We start from the raw sequence: 15,468 nt of genomic DNA on the forward strand, positions 1-15,468 counted from the left end.
ACATAGGGGCAAAGACCTAAGAGTTGGATAAAACCCACATGTGGGTGGATGCGGGGTGCGGGGGACCCCAGTGTCACTGGAAGTGTATATGGCTCCTAGAATAGAATGTAAGCTCCCAGAAGGCAGGTTTTCCTCTTTCGTTCCCTGGTATGTATCCACAGTACCTAAAACAATGCCTGGCACAAAGAGGGTCAGTAAGTATTTTGTTAAATAAAGAAATGGAAAAAACAGGAGAAATGGAAAAACAAGGTAGCCTCTTTGGAGGGCATTTTGGGGGAATTTATCAGAATTAGAGTTGCACATACTTTTTCATTCATGGTTGTACTTGTAAGAATTGATTCTGCAAATATGTATGTTACACATGAAAAATATCAGATTATTCTCTGTAGTATTTTTGTTCATAATTTTAAAAATTGCAAAAATGTCCATCAATTGGAGATTGGTTAAGTTATACTAGAAAATATGATCAGTAGAAAAAAGACTAAGGAAGCCCTTTAATGTCCTAAACTGGAGCCATCTCCAGGATACAAATTAAAGATGTAGTGTGCAGAACAGCATGTCACTGCGCAGATACGAAGGAAAGGGAAGAATGCAGGTGTGGGCCTGCGCGTGCATGGAGCATCCCTGGGAAATAGGTCAGATGGCCACGTTGTGGGGAGGAGAGCTAGGGACTGAGGAAGGAGAGACCCTGAACAGCTTTCTGCTCTGCTTGAAATTTTAGCCACCCACGTGCTGTTTAGTTAAAGAAGTTACCTTCTTTCATGAAACTGTCTACACCAGATACAGCATCCTTTTTATTCATTAACTGAGCTCTGTAGACACAATGTCAGTGAACTTGTGATTTGTTTTTAGAGCGCAGTCTACAGCCCATGTGAGAAATCAATCACCCAGCTGTTGTGTGATTTTCTCTCGTGTCTGTCTAATCTGCATGTGTCTTATCTTCTTAATGTCATGGTTTTCCTTTCCAGATCAAAACTACAATAATGCCACAGCCCTTGTGATTACCTTTCCTGTCAATAATTATTATAATGATACAGAGAAGCTCCAGAGGGCCCTGGCCTGGGAAAAAGAGTGAGTTGCTGTCTTTGTTGTATGGGAAGCTGGGTGCTAACAGAATGCACGTGAATCACAGCTTAGTTATAACCAATGTCAGCTCTAAATTGTGTCATGTTTTTCATTTGGTACTAATGATGTTAAGAAGAAAAAAATCGGTGCATCTGTAAACATTGTTTGAATCAGTATCCTTGCACAGGATGCAAAAGTATATATGCAGAAATGTTTCCTGCACCCCTTTCTCCTAGCTAACAATGGAAGCAAGCTGGGTGTACATTGGTGAGGGACACGCACAGTGGGAAATCATGCAGTCATTAAAGATCAGTAAATAAGTGGTTCCAGCTGTAAGACACAAAAGCTGCAATCAACATGGTTAGGCAGACTATGCTATCCATGCTGTCCGTCCCTAGAAACAATATGAAGTAGGGGCCCCGGAAATTGTTGACTGTGTTTATAACCCCTAGAGAATAGGAAAAGAGAATGGGATTTTGACTCTTTATACTTTTCAGTGCTTTTTTTTTAAACAACTTTGTTAGAATATAAATCCCATGCCATAGATTTCACCCATTTAAAATGTGTAATTCAGGAGCTTTTAGTGTAATTACAAATACCTGCAACAGTCACCACAGCAAATTTTAGAAAATTTTTTTAATCTCAGGGAGAAACCCCCATCTCCTTTGGCTATCATCCCCACCCCCCATCTTCAGCCTCCCGCCTCCCAGCCCTGTGCAAACATTAGTCTGGTTTCTGTCTCCATACATTCTGCATCCTGGATTTTTACATGAAGGGAAGCATATATGTGGACTTCTGTGTCTGGCTTCTGGCACTTGGCATGTTTCTAAGGTTCATCCAAGTGATAAATAACATGGATCAGTACCTCCTTCCTTCTTACAGCTTCGTACTGTTTCATCCTGTGGATAATCCACATTTGTATCCACTTACCATTTGATGCACATTTGGGTGGTTCCTACCTTTTTGGCCATTAGGCATAATGCTGCTGTAGACATCCATATACAAGTTTCATGTGAGCTTCCGTGTTTTCATTTCTCTTGGATATACAACCCGGAGTAGAATTACTGGGTCATATGGTGGCTCTTTGAAGAACTGCCAGACCGCCTTCCATGGTGACTGCACCATTTTACATTCCAGCAGCAGTGTGAGTTCTAACTTCCCCACGTCCTCGCCAACACTTGTCATCTGACCTTCTGATTCTAGCCGTCTTTGTGGGCGTGAAGTGGTATCTCATTGCAGTTTTGATTTGTGTTTCCCTGAAGGCTAATGATTTCAAGCATCTTTTTTGGCGCTTATTGGCCATTTGTATAGCTTCCTTCAAGAAATGTCTATTCCTATCCTTTGCCCATTTTTGCCTGGATTATTTGTATTTTTATTATTAAATTGTAAGAATTTTTATATATTCTACAAGCTCGCTATCAGCTATATGATTTCCGGGTATTTGCTCCCATTCTTTGGCTTGTTTTGTTTGTTTTGTTTTCTTGATGATGTCTGCTGAAGCACAAATGTTTAGCTTTGAAGTCTAGTTTTTCTAGTTTTTTGTTGCTCATACTCTCAGTGTCCTGAGAAACCATTGCCCAACCCAAGGAAATGAGATTTATGCCTGGTTGGTTTGTTTGTTTATGTTTATTTATTTTTGAGAGAGACAGCACAAGCTGGAGACGGCAGAGAGAGAGGGAGACATAGAATCTGAAGCAGGTTCCAGGTTCTGAGCTGTCAGCACAGACCCAATGTGGGGCTCAAACTCACAGACTGAGATCATGACCTAAGCCAAAGTCAGATGCATGACAGACCGAGCCACCCAAGTACCTCTGGAGTTTATATTTTTAGCTCTCACCTTTAGGTCTTTGATCCATTTGAGTTAATTTTTTTTTTTTTATGTCACATCAGGAAAGAGTCTAACTTCATTCTTTTTTGCATGTTGCTATCCAGTTATCCCAGACCATTTGTTGAAAAGATTATTCTTTCTCTCATTTACCATCTTGTAAAAAACTAGGTGACCACAGACACCTGATTTATTTCTAGACTTAGTTCTATTCCTCTGATCTTTGATGGCTTATGTGTGTCCTTGTGCTGACAGCACACTTTCTTGACTACTGTTGTTTTGTAGAAAAGTGTGAAATCGAGAAGTGTGTGTCCTCCTCCTTTGTCCTTCTTTGAAAAAGAAGGGTTTGGCTCTGCTGGGCACTTTACAGTTCCATGTGAATTTTAGAAACAGCTTATCAGCTGGGGCTCATAATGATTGCATTGAATATGTAAATCCGCCTTTAAAAGTTTGTTCCATGAGCACGTCTTTATCATAATATACTTCGTGTAGAAATCTTTTTTAGTAAAAAAAGAAACCATGACCACCTTTTTTCTTTTTTAATGGAACACTTCATGAATTTGTGTGCCAGCTTTGCTCAGGGGCCATGCTGATCTTTTCTGGTTCATTCCAGTTTGTGCTGCTAAAGCCAAACCCGTGGACCAACTTTTAAACTTGTTCTAAACTTGATTCAAGTGGTAGAAACTTGACCATGTCTTGAATTTTGTGCTTTGGGGGTGTCTCACCTTCTCATCTCCGGTGTAGAAAATCCTAATGTGGAGACAGGTTAAGTATATGTGATTTTTGTGTCATAGAAGTTGGGAAGAAGTTTCTCACTTAGTTGTCACTAACCTTTAACTAAAAGTATAAAATTTGCTCACTCTTTAGGTTTATTAATTTTGTGAAAAACTACGAGAATCCAAATCTGACCATTTCTTTCACTACTGAGCGAAGTATTGAAGATGAACTAAATCGTGAAAGTAACGGTGATATTTTCACTGTTGTAATCAGCTATGCCATCATGTTTCTGTACATTTCCATAGCCTTGGGGCACATCAAAAGCTGTAGCAGGCTTCTAGTAAGTGGTGTGGGTGTTTGTGTGGGTGTCTCTGTTGGAGATAAATGGCGATGCATAGCATGGTGTCATATATATTTGCTTCTACTTAATCATAATTCATTTTGTTCAAAACTAGTGTACATTCCCCTGTGTTTTAATTGTATGTAACATTTTTGTTTCCTGCATCTGTTTTCTCCAGTTCCAAGCCTTTGGTTTATTTTAAACTTAACAATTTACTTCCCATAATCCAGTTTTTTCTGATTTGTCCACACCATCAGCCTAGAATGGTTGCTCATAAAACACATTGTTAGGGAAGACCTAGAATATTTCTCATTTCTTCTCTCAAACTCAGGACTTTTGACTCCAAATCAGCTATCCCCAAAAAGAGGTAAAACGCGAGGACCTTTTAATCCTAGGCCCAGCGAGACTCTGACAGTCCGTGTCTTTATCTCATGTCTCAGGTGGACTCTAAAATCTCCCTCGGCATCGCGGGGATCCTCATCGTGTTGAGCTCCGTGGCGTGCTCGCTGGGCATCTTCAGCTACGTTGGGATCCCCCTCACCCTCATTGTGATCGAAGTCATCCCATTCCTGGTGCTGGCCGTTGGGGTGGACAACATCTTCATTCTGGTCCAGACCTACCAGGTATGTTTCCACAGTCTCACAGAGCTGGGCAAGTGACCAAGGACTGGGCTCCGTTCATGGCCCTCCAGTTCCATTTGCAGGAGTGGACGATGAGAAGGCTTTGTTTCCTTTTCTCTGTGTTGCCAATGGTGTCCGTATCTTGTTTGGGACATTTGGAGACCAAGGTGTTCACCCTTCTCTTGGGTTGGTGAAATAGATATAAAGTAAAAATTCATGTTTTAAATATGTATGTAAAATGGGCTCTCATGCTTGTGGAAAGTATTTTGGACATGACTGTTTTAAAATGATTCTCTAGGGGTGCCTGGGTGGCTCAGTCGGTTAAGCCTCCGACTTCGGCTCAGGTCAGATCTCACGTTCGTGGGTTCGAGCCCCGCGTCAGGCTCTGTGCTGACGGCTGGCTCAGAGCCTGAAGCCTGCTTCCGGTTCTGTGTCCTTCTCTCTCTGCCCCTTCCCCTCTCATGCTCTGTCTCTCTCTGTATTAAAAATAAATAAAACATTAAAAAAATTTTTTTAAATGATTCTCTAATAGTGTAAAAGAATCAAAGATTTGCCAGAGGTGCTGCTAATGGAGAAAATGATCTCAGTCAATTTATTCCATCCCGGTCACCTTACTTGGAGACTCAGTGGCATGTAAGAGCGTCCTTGAATGGTCCAGCCACCTGCAGCCTGCATTCAGTGTGTTTTCCTGATAGGATGATTCAGTCTTTCCTAGAGCTTCTTACCTAGTGCAGGGGTTTAATAATACCCAGATGAATTATCACAACAAGTTGTGGGTCTCCCATAAAAATTGATGTACAATAAATAGAAGCTACGAGGGGCACCTGGGTGACTCATTTGGTTAAGTGTCCAACTTCCGCTCAGGTCATGAACTCATGATCTGTGAGATCAGCCCCATGTCAGGGTCTGTGTTGACAGCTCAGAGCCTGGAGCCTGCTTTGCATTCTGTGTCTCCCTTTCTCTCAGTCCCTCCCCCCACTCACCCCTGTCTGTGTCTCTCTCTTAAAAAAAAGAAAAAAAAAAGCTAGTGATCATTTTTCTTTACCAGGGAGTTAACACAAAGCAAAAAAGAAGCAAAGAGGTGACATCGTTATTTAGAAATTTTAACAGCCCTTATTTTATGTTTTGTTTGTTTGTTTTTTTAAGCGAGATGAACGTCTTCAAGGAGAGACTCTGGATCAGCAGCTGGGCAGGGTCCTAGGAGAAGTGGCTCCTAGTATGTTCCTGTCATCCTTTTCAGAGGCGGTAGCATTTTTCTTAGGTAATCACTCTTTGAATTCTACCAACCCTACAGTTTTCTGAGCCTGGGAGTAGAAGGATCTGGGCTGCTTCCTTGTTTGAGCTTTATTCCATAACCGGAAAGTAGCAGAGCAGACCATGGGGAAAACTGCTGGCAGTATCTGGGGTATTGTTTTGGAATTGTCCTCTTCCTCCTGGTGTTTCAGGACAGGGTTGATGTTGGGGTCCGGGATGACAGGTACCTGGAACTCCTCTACTGCTCCCCCTTTTTGGCACCTCTGGCCAGTGTTGATCTTTGGGAAGCGCATTCTCACAGAGCCACACGGTGCTCCAGAGTCCGCGGCCGTTGGCCTGTAGCGTGTCTGCCCACGTTCCCGACAGCCTTCCAGCTGTGTGCCCACAGCGTGCCTCACTGCAGCCGAATAAGCTGCAGCCAGAACCAGCGCTTTATGGTTTCTTTCACCTGGATAAGTCACCAGCCAGCTTTACTGGCAGGGCCGCCTGCCCCGCCTCTGCTGTGCAGTAACAGGACGAGACAACTGAGCACGTCTTTGGGAGGAGGCTGGATTAGAATTGCCCTGCAAGTCCAGAGAGAGACACAGTTTGCGGGTCACAAATGGAAGTGCCTCCTTGGGCTCCGGGGTCACCTTACATGGAGCTGTTTGTTAGAGGGTCACTGAAGGTAGCCGTCGCTCAAATCAGATGCACTAATATGCCGTCTTCACTTCCACAAAGCAACGCGCTTTGCTGCCTGCAGCCCTTGTACTTCCTCTTGATGGATATAGGTGCAACAATTGTTTTTTTCTCTTTTTACCTCTCTTTTCAGAAAACCAGCCCATGTGTGATGGTAATAGACACTGTGCCTCGAGGCAGGAGTGACTTTGGGGGGACAGTAGGAGCAGTGGGGTGTGGCACACAGAGGGCACAGGTCTGCAGAAGGCAGTTACATGTTGCTGGCCCAGTGGCACTGGGTCCAATTTCCTTTTTCTTTTTTTTAAAGCAAAGCCATGAATCTAGATTTTTGTGTAAGACCTCATTGTTAAATACTGGCTATTTATATTCGTTAAGTACGGCTTTTCATCCTAAGATGGATTGATCTAGGGGCGGACCACACGGGATACATCTGGCCTGTGGGCCACCAGTTTGCCATCCCTGGGTGTTAAGCTAGTACCTCAGTTGATTGTGACAGAAGTGGGAGACTAGCATTGTTGATGTAATAGCAGAGAGAAATATTGCCCCTCTTCAGAGCGAAGCAAAGAAGGTACCGTAAGAAATGACCCATATTGGTGGCTCCAAAAGTTTAATGTGCATAGCTTTGCCTGGAGAGCCTCTTAAATACAGTCGAATCGGGTATGAATTCCCACTGTCCTGATTAAGTAGGATAGGGTTAAAGCATAGGGGTCCCCATTTTTAACTCCCCAAGTGGTTCTGGTGCTGACCCCACTTTGCAAAAACACTGGGCTTATGGACTCATTTCCAGTTCTGGTGTGACATCCACAGACCTCGGTGGCGGTGTGGGGGGCAGGGGTCTTCTCATGCTGCAGCCTGCTCTCCTCCTGATGCTGCCAGGCCCACAGGAGTGTAAGGCTTGCGTAGTCCTGAGCTGCAGGGGTGGTGACATGGCAGCTTCTGTCCCCGGCAGGAGCGCTGTCAAAGATGCCGGCCGTCCACACCTTCTCTCTCTTTGCCGGGATGGCAGTCCTCATCGACTTCCTTCTTCAGATTACCTGTTTCGTGAGTCTCTTGGGGTTAGACATTAAGCGTCAAGAGGTAAGCTGTTAACAGGATTGCTGTCTCCTAATTAGAGTCTAGAATCCAAGTGAAGCAGCAGTGGGGTGTGACCTTTATTCCTCTTTGTCCTCTCAGAAGAACCGTCTGGATGTTCTTTGCTGTGTCAGAGGCTCTGAAGACGGAACTAGTGTGCAGGCTTCGGAGAGCTGCCTGTTTCAGCTCTTCAAGCACTCCTATTCTCCACTTCTGCTTAAGGACTGGATGAGACCAATTGTGGTAGGAGTTTGTCTGTGGTTTCCCTTGCCAAAATAGATCTGTCACATGCATTCTAAGAAATCAGCTTGCAGGGCATCTGGGTGGCTCCGTTGATCAAGTGTCCTACCCTTGATCTCCTTTCCATCATGACCTCACAGTTTGTGAGATTGAGCCTTAAGTCGGGCTCTGTGCTAACAGTGTGGAGCCTGCTTGAGATTCTCTCTTTCCTTCTCTCTCTGCCCCTCCCCCCGGCTTTCCCCCCCCCCCCCCCCCCCCCCCCCCCCCCCCCCCCCCCCAAAATAAATAAATAAACTTAAAAAGAAAAGGAAATCTGCTTGGGAAGGGGATTCTGACAGCTGTTAAGTATATATGCAAAGACGCAAATATATACAAATATATAAAATATTTTTCTAGCTTTTAGCAGTCAACATAAGCAAGTTTTTATTTGATATAATTATATATTCATAGAAAGTTGCATAGATAGTACAGAGAGGGCCCAGTTTCTTCCTCTGGTCTTACATAATTGCAGTTCAATGTCAAAACCAGGAATCTGACATTGACACGGTTTGTGTCTAGTTCTAAGTCATTTTATCACATGTGCAGATTCGTGTAACCACCATTGCAGTCGATATATAGACCTGTTCTGTCACAACACTCTCCCTCATGATACCCCTTACAGAGTCACATAATACTCTGGTTTCTCTTCAGATCGTATAAATCTTTGACCTTTTACAGAGTCACACATACTCCTCCCCACACCATCCACTGTCCCTCGTCCCCAGCAACCACGTAAGAGCTTCTTGTAGGTCATGTACTAGATGGAGTCGACAGTGACAACCTATCACTTCTCTGCTAAAAGCACATAAATTAGTTTACAATAATGGTAAAGTAACATTTAACATTTATCGAACACTTCATATTGGGTACTCTGCTAAAATCTGGATTACCCCCCAATTTTCTCATCTAATCCACAAAACTATCTTTTATCTTTCCTATTTTACTAATGAGGAAATAGAAGCTAAAATAGAGGTTCAGTGACTCCTCCAGGGTCCCTCAACTCGTAAGTGATGGTGTCAGGGTTTGAACCCAGGTAGGTCAACTCTAGATAGTATGATCTCAGCCACTGCCCCTACTCTCTACTCACTTAACATGTTTAAATTTTTCAGTCGAGGAAAGTCCTGTTTTTTATGTGTTTCAGATTCTATGTTCTTACGTTCTAAGACGGGAAGCAATCACTGCCTTGTAACTCACTTTTCATTCCAGGTGGCGGTATTCGTGGGTGTTCTGTCATTCAGTATCGCAGTCCTGAACAAAGTGGAAATTGGATTGGATCAGTCTCTTTCAATGCCAGATGTGAGATGCTTTCTCTTTCATCTTGTGTAGCCAGTGGTATGAACTCATTTTTCAAGATGTGCCTGCAGTTATTTCAAGCTAATGCCTGCTTCGGAATGCACGTGCTGACAGGCTCTCCCGTGTTAGGAGAAAGCTGTTTCAGTGGGAGCCATCTTAGCGATTTGAACTCTCAGGCAGCCCCCTGGGGAGCCAGAGAAGGCGAGCAGCAAGCCTTTTAGCTTGTAAGGTGCCCTCCTGATGGCGGGCCAGCCAGGGGAGCACTGAGGTGCAGGGAGGGTAAGCAGAAGGGAGCTGGCAGGGTAGGAAACCCCGAATCTGAGCGGGGGGCATGTCGACTAGCAGCCTCCAGCGCTCTTCTGATTCTTAGTGATCATCACCTCATTTCGTCATCATCAGTGTTCACACTCTGTCCTGTTTGTTCATTTTCTCAGGACTCCTACGTGATGGATTATTTCAAGTCCCTCAAGTACCTGCATGCAGGGCCACCCGTGTACTTCGTCCTGGAGGAAGGGCACGACTACACCTCCCTGAAAGGGCAGAACATGGTGTGCGGAGGCATGGGCTGCAATAATGACTCCCTGGTGCAGCAGATCTTCAACGCGGCCCAGCTGGACAGCTAGTCAGTACCGCCTGGTCGCCTCGTACTGTCGCGGAAGCGGCCAGAGTCCGCAGGGGCCTGAGGTTTCTCACTGCAAACGGATTTGCTTAGAAAATTTGTTGTTGCAAATCATGCTAACTCTAGCTTTACTTGAGCAAAGGCTTTTTAAAGGACTAATTTACCAACTCCTGTCCTGAAGTGTTTTCCATTAAGTGGTGATGAAATTTGTCTTTTGACTGGGCAACAGTATAAAATCTAGAAAAAGAACTTAGGTTTCAAAAAAGGGCTGACTCTGAAGACTTCCTCCCTGTGGAACAAATCAGTAACTTCTCCCCTCCTTTTCGTTAGTACCCGAATCGGCTTTGCTCCCTCTTCCTGGATCGATGATTACTTTGATTGGGTCAAGCCTCAGTCTTCCTGCTGTAGAGTCTACAACAGCACCGACCGCTTCTGCAACGCTTCAGGTACTCTCATCTCCTCTTCCAACCCTTTCCCTTTTCTCTGAAGACATTTGATATTACAATTTGAAACGAATCCTTACTTCACCTCGGGAGGTATCTACGTATCTGCCAGCGCCCGGTCTCGTAGGCCGTGTCGCCATCCCTTCCCTCGGCCATGGTGTCTGAGGGGCCTGTGTTCTTTCTCTCCCACCACCCACCACGGGGCTGCAGGCTACACAGGGCCCGGGCAGGGGCACCTTGTGATAGGTGCCTGCCCGTAGTGTCTCACAGATGGGCTCCCCCTCATTACCACTGTTGCCCTACAGTTTTGTGAGGAATATTGAGGTTGTCCTAGAGTTTTCTTGATAAAAATGTGGACACCTCGGACTCCGACACCACCAACCAGGGTCATCCTCGAAGCGGGAGACTTGCTTCAGGGAAGAAGGTTTGTATAGGCTGCCTCGGTGAAGATGGGATCTTAGATTTAGAAGACTCCGAAAATCACCTGTGCTGGAAGCTTTTGGATCCATGAAAAGATTCAGGGAAAGAATTCCCCCTCATTTCTTTATCAGTGTCTTTAAGTGTTTTAAACTAAAATCTGGAGACTCATTCTCCTCACGTGGGCCTCTCCTCTATGCTTACGCTAGTGGCTGACCCTGCCTGCATCCGCTGCAGGCCCCTCACCCAGGAGGGCAAACAGAGGCCTCAAGGTGGAGACTTCATGAGATTCCTGCCCATGTTCCTTTCTGATAACCCGAACCCCAAGTGCGGCAAAGGGTAAGTGCCACTGCGCCACTCAGATACGTGTCCGCCTCCCGTAGCCGCACGCTGGACAGCTGGCGGGGGGCTGGGCTCGAAGCAGTTGTGTGGGAAAGGTCTCTTCTCTTCCCCTCCCTGTCCTGTCCCAATCTTTCTGTGAAAGCAGGGAAGCCTAGAACACCTTTAAAGAAAACCTGTCGTCATTTTCAACCAAGTTTACCCCGGCTCAAGCGTCTGCCCCCTCCTCGTCTGTCCTGGCCGTCCTGGCTGCATGGACGGGTGCAGAGCCCTGCGCGGGTGTCTGGCGGGGCAGAAGGGGAGGAGGGGCGCGAGGCATTTCAGCGTGTGTTCAGTTGTATCTGTGGGTGTCGGGGATAGCGTGTCTGTAACGCCATCCTAGGTTAGGGTTTAGGGATGGTAGCCCCACCATTCTTGCCAGCATGTCTAGACATGAGCTTTTGGGCTGTCTCCCTTCCCCATCGAGCCACGCAGCCAGTGCCCCGTGGAAGCAGCTTGTCTGGGCCCAGAAACAGGGAAGAGGCTGGACATCCAGGGCGGGCTGATTCAGAACCTTTGGTAGGAGGAAGATGAGTGTCCAGGTGTATGTTAGGTAAGCCCTGGACTCCCGTGTTTTTCCTAAGAACATATAATTTGACCAGAATTCCATCAGTTGGTCATGTGTGTCATGTCTGTGCTTTGAGACCTATACTTGGCACGGTGTCTAAAAATAAGAATGAATCTTGCAGCTTAGTTTGCTTGCAGACTGAATGCCTTGGCCTACAGAAAAGAAATCCAAGTACAGTCAGCTGTTAGGAAGGCAGCTGCCACCACTTACGGGAGCCTCCACGTGCCAGTTGTGTGCCAAGGACATCACCAACATTTCGGTGACACATCACATGGCCCTGGGAGTAGGTGGCAGTACACCTGTTGGCAGAGGACACGACAGCCCAGATTCAGTAACTTTGCCCAGGGTTCTGTGACCAACACATGGCATGGCCAAAACCAGTCTCCTGGCCATCAACTCCGGAGCCCTGCCTTTGCCACCTCCTGTTACCCAACACTGCTTTGCAAGCACTGTACGAAAGCACACTTGATTGCAAGCAGAGCCAGATAGAGAAACAATAGCCCTGTGCACCAGAACGACCAAGAGCAGTAAAGACAAGCCAGTGTGAGAGAGAACAAGCTAAAACGTTCCTTGTTCCCTTTCAAGGGGCCTTCCCATCCCTGAACTTGCCATGTGGCCTGACCTCTGCGCCCGGGGTCAGATGATCTTGTTTAGCCCAGAGTGCTCAGGTTCTGCAGGTGCCGTACAAAGTAAGTGCAGCTGTTCTGACGCCACCGAGTCTTCTCTTAGGGGACATGCTGCTTACAGTTCAGCAGTTAACATCCTCGGCAATGACACAGGTGTCGGAGCCACTTACTTCATGACCTACCACACCGTGCTGCAGACCTCTGCTGACTTTACTGACGCCATGAGAAAAGCTAACATCATCGCCAGTAACATCACCAAAACCATGGGCCTTGAAGGAAGTAATTACCGTGTGTTCCCATACAGGTAGTGTGAATTTTCTAAATGAGGGGGTCGTAGGTTAGAGCATCCCTTGGTGGGATGCTGATACTTGGCTTTCATTCTCACACCTTCTCCATCATGAGCACAAGCAAAGTGCATCCAGGGAAGTAGCATCTGAGTGATGAAGGCCAGGATCCACAACACCCACCGAGGTTTGCCTGCTGGACATGCAAAAACTCAGTCTCCAGGCTGGTGCATGCTGAAAATGCCATCGGGCGGGAGGGCATGGTACCTGGGGACCAGACTTCATGGAGAGGGCTAAGCTGGTGTTTCTGGCCAGTCTGTGTCCCGGACTGCTGATTACCTGGGACAGTGCCTTTATGGAGGTTTTTCTTTTTTTTGTTGGGGTGTTTTCCTTATTGAGAGTATTTTAGGAGATACCAAATTTGGAAAATATGGAAAAGTAGAAGAAACCAGTGATTTTTTACCACCCCAGTGATCTCACTTAAAAGCGTTCCCCCCTGTTCCTGACAAGACAGCCTGTTTTCCCGTGGAAGAGGTTCTCAGGTTAGATGTCCTAATTGCAGAAAAGAGCTGGTTAACTTTTCCCAAAAAGCATTTTCTCCTCAGGCCCCGCATAGACCCCATTTGACCTGAGGGAATTCTCAGGATCGATCAGGACTCGTTTTTTCACAATACCATGAAATACTCTACGTAAATGCCTACGTAGTAGAATAGGTTGGGCTTGTGAACATATATAATACACATATTGGAACATTATTAGGCCCTTCTTAGCTGGCAGTGGGCAATGAAAAGTTCTCTGGAATTACTGTAGGTGAATCTCGCACAGGCGGGGCTGGGGAGGCTCATGAAGGGGATGGTCTCAGAGTAGTTCCAGTTTTGCAGGGGGGGCAGCATGTAGAGTAGAGCTTCCAGAGGCAGAATGAGCTGTAACAGAACCTTCTTCTCTCCAGTGTCTTCTATGTCTTCTACGAACAGTACCTGACCATTATAGATGACACGATCTTTAACCTCAGCGTGTCCCTGGGAGCCATCTTCTTGGTGACTGTGGTTCTCCTGGGCTGTGATCTGTGGTCTGCAGTGATCATGTGTGTCACCATCGCCATGATCTTGGTCAACATGTTTGGGGTCATGTGGCTGTGGGGCATCAGTCTGAACGCAGTTTCCTTGGTCAACTTGGTTATGGTGAGTCCTGGTCCACTCCGTCTGTCTGTAACTCCTGTGTCCCTTCCTTGAACCGGTTCTTGGGGTAAAAGACCAAAGCCTGCTCCCACACTTGAAAGGCGGATGGGTGCTGGATGGAGTGAGGACGTGGGGGGTGCATAGGGCAGTGGCAGTGGGACTTCGCTGTGTCACAAGGGGATTTTGCCTTTCTTATTCTGAAGGGTTTGAGAAAACATGTAGCCCAATGACAAGATGTTCACTTTTTATTTGGAAAAATGCTTCTTGCTGATGGGATTCTTACTAGTACCTTTTGCTTCCCATGCGATGGCCAGGTGCGTTTTAATCGTCTTGAAGATGTAAGCATTTGAGAAAGTATTAAAACCAATGTCTGTACTCAAGATATGAAGTGTTTGAGGGGGGAGCAGTAGTGAGGCCCAACTAAAGCAAATCTGGTGACTATGTGCTCGCTCCCAAAGGGTAGGGGTACCCTTAAGTGGGTTCGGCAAGTTCCTCTAAAACAGGCAAATCCACTGTAGAAAACTGGAGCTCTGGGTGCTGGGCCTTGAGGGTCTCACCAGTTGCCTGGTACAGCTTCAGTTGATGTGACAGGGGACTGGTATATATGAAGTTAAAGGGGACACTGAGGGCTCCAGAGCTGCCTGGGGTGCCCTGCAAACCACAGGTCCTGGGAGAAGAAGGCCTACTCGCTTAGGGTTTCCAACCACAAAAGGATGTCAACGCAAGCACTGTTTTTCAGAGCTGTGGCATTTCCGTGGAGTTCTGCAGCCACATAACGAGGGCGTTCACAGTGAGCACGAAGGGCAGCCGTGTGCAACGGGCAGAAGAGGCGCTCGCTCACACGGGCAGTTCTGTGAGTAGCCTTGGTAGAGGTTTCCACATAAGGTGCCCAGGTCGGCAACTGAGTGCTTCATGGCAACTGTGCAATTCACTGGGGAAAACAGGATTTGAATCCTTCAGCAACAGCCAAGGATAGGTTTTCCAGGCATTTCATGAAACGTTTGGTTTGAGGGCCGGAAGGCCTTTCCATGTAAGACACAGCCAGCCATGTGTTGAGAAGCGAGGGGGGCAGTCACGCTTGGGAGTGTGACCTGAACTTGTAGTTCTTCTTAGGTCAACTCCATGGCCTGCTTCAACCTATCAGCCAATTACTCTGCCGCCCTAGAAAATACTGTTACAGAGAAACAATTAACTCTATTCTGTAACAATTTTAGAAACTCAGTCGTGTTCACCTAAAAAATATAAGGAAATCTCTGTTTAAAGACAGAATCCAGGATCTAAGCAGGATCCACAGATTTTACCCTTACACCTTTTTTTTTTTTCAGGCCCATAGGCAGCAAATCAATTTCAGGTAGAACGTAATGCTTCTCAGTAACTCTGAGAGCTGGGGTTCAGCCCCCACCCCCATTGCTTTGGGCCTTGCCCATCCAGAAATCACTGTGAGGAAACATGGAATTAGAGCAGGTTGGTAAGTGCTTCCTAAATCCCGCTCTTCTTTCAGGTGTTCAGTGGAATCACACTGACAAAATTTGGAGGGATTGTGGTGTTGGCCTTTGCCAAATCTCAGATCTTCCAGATATTTTACTTCAGGATGTATTTGGCTATGGTCTTACTGGGAGCGACCCACGGCTTGGTCTTCCTGCCGGTCTTACTTAGCTACATAGGTAAGTGTTCTTGTTCTTAAATGGGTGGAGGGGGTGTGCTAGTAAAGGAAAAGATCTAGAAGAACTCTTTTGCAGTGTTTAAACTTGTACTAATGGTCATTTTTAAATGGTACCAAGAGTGAAAAAAAAATTGAGACAAGTGTCTCATT

At 46.1% G+C, this 15,468-nt stretch overlaps 1 protein-coding gene and 1 non-coding gene across 2 annotated transcripts in view; one reads left to right on the forward strand and one right to left on the reverse strand.

Annotated features, from left to right (window-relative positions):
* The window catches only part of NPC1 (NPC intracellular cholesterol transporter 1), a 53,820-nt gene that overhangs the window by 37,156 nt on the left and 1,196 nt on the right, over positions 1-15,468 (forward strand). Inside the window, exons 11-24 of the mRNA XM_029922985.1 lie at positions 969-1,071; positions 3,758-3,947; positions 4,388-4,570; positions 5,714-5,828; positions 7,449-7,576; positions 7,673-7,813; positions 9,056-9,145; positions 9,577-9,764; positions 10,092-10,207; positions 10,831-10,960; positions 12,297-12,497; positions 13,427-13,658; positions 14,395-14,508; positions 15,157-15,319. Of these exons, the coding sequence (XP_029778845.1) occupies positions 969-1,071; positions 3,758-3,947; positions 4,388-4,570; positions 5,714-5,828; positions 7,449-7,576; positions 7,673-7,813; positions 9,056-9,145; positions 9,577-9,764; positions 10,092-10,207; positions 10,831-10,960; positions 12,297-12,497; positions 13,427-13,658; positions 14,395-14,508; positions 15,157-15,319 (2,094 nt within the window). The remainder of the gene's footprint in view (positions 1-968; positions 1,072-3,757; positions 3,948-4,387; positions 4,571-5,713; positions 5,829-7,448; positions 7,577-7,672; positions 7,814-9,055; positions 9,146-9,576; positions 9,765-10,091; positions 10,208-10,830; positions 10,961-12,296; positions 12,498-13,426; positions 13,659-14,394; positions 14,509-15,156; positions 15,320-15,468) is intronic.
* LOC115278564 lies at positions 3,427-3,528 on the reverse strand. Its single transcript, XR_003902968.1, has one exon. It is a non-coding gene; the product is annotated as a U6 spliceosomal RNA (small nuclear RNA).

Source organism: Suricata suricatta, chromosome 14, assembly GCF_006229205.1.
Source record: "Suricata suricatta isolate VVHF042 chromosome 14, meerkat_22Aug2017_6uvM2_HiC, whole genome shotgun sequence".
NCBI classification, from domain to species: domain Eukaryota; kingdom Metazoa; phylum Chordata; class Mammalia; order Carnivora; family Herpestidae; genus Suricata; species Suricata suricatta.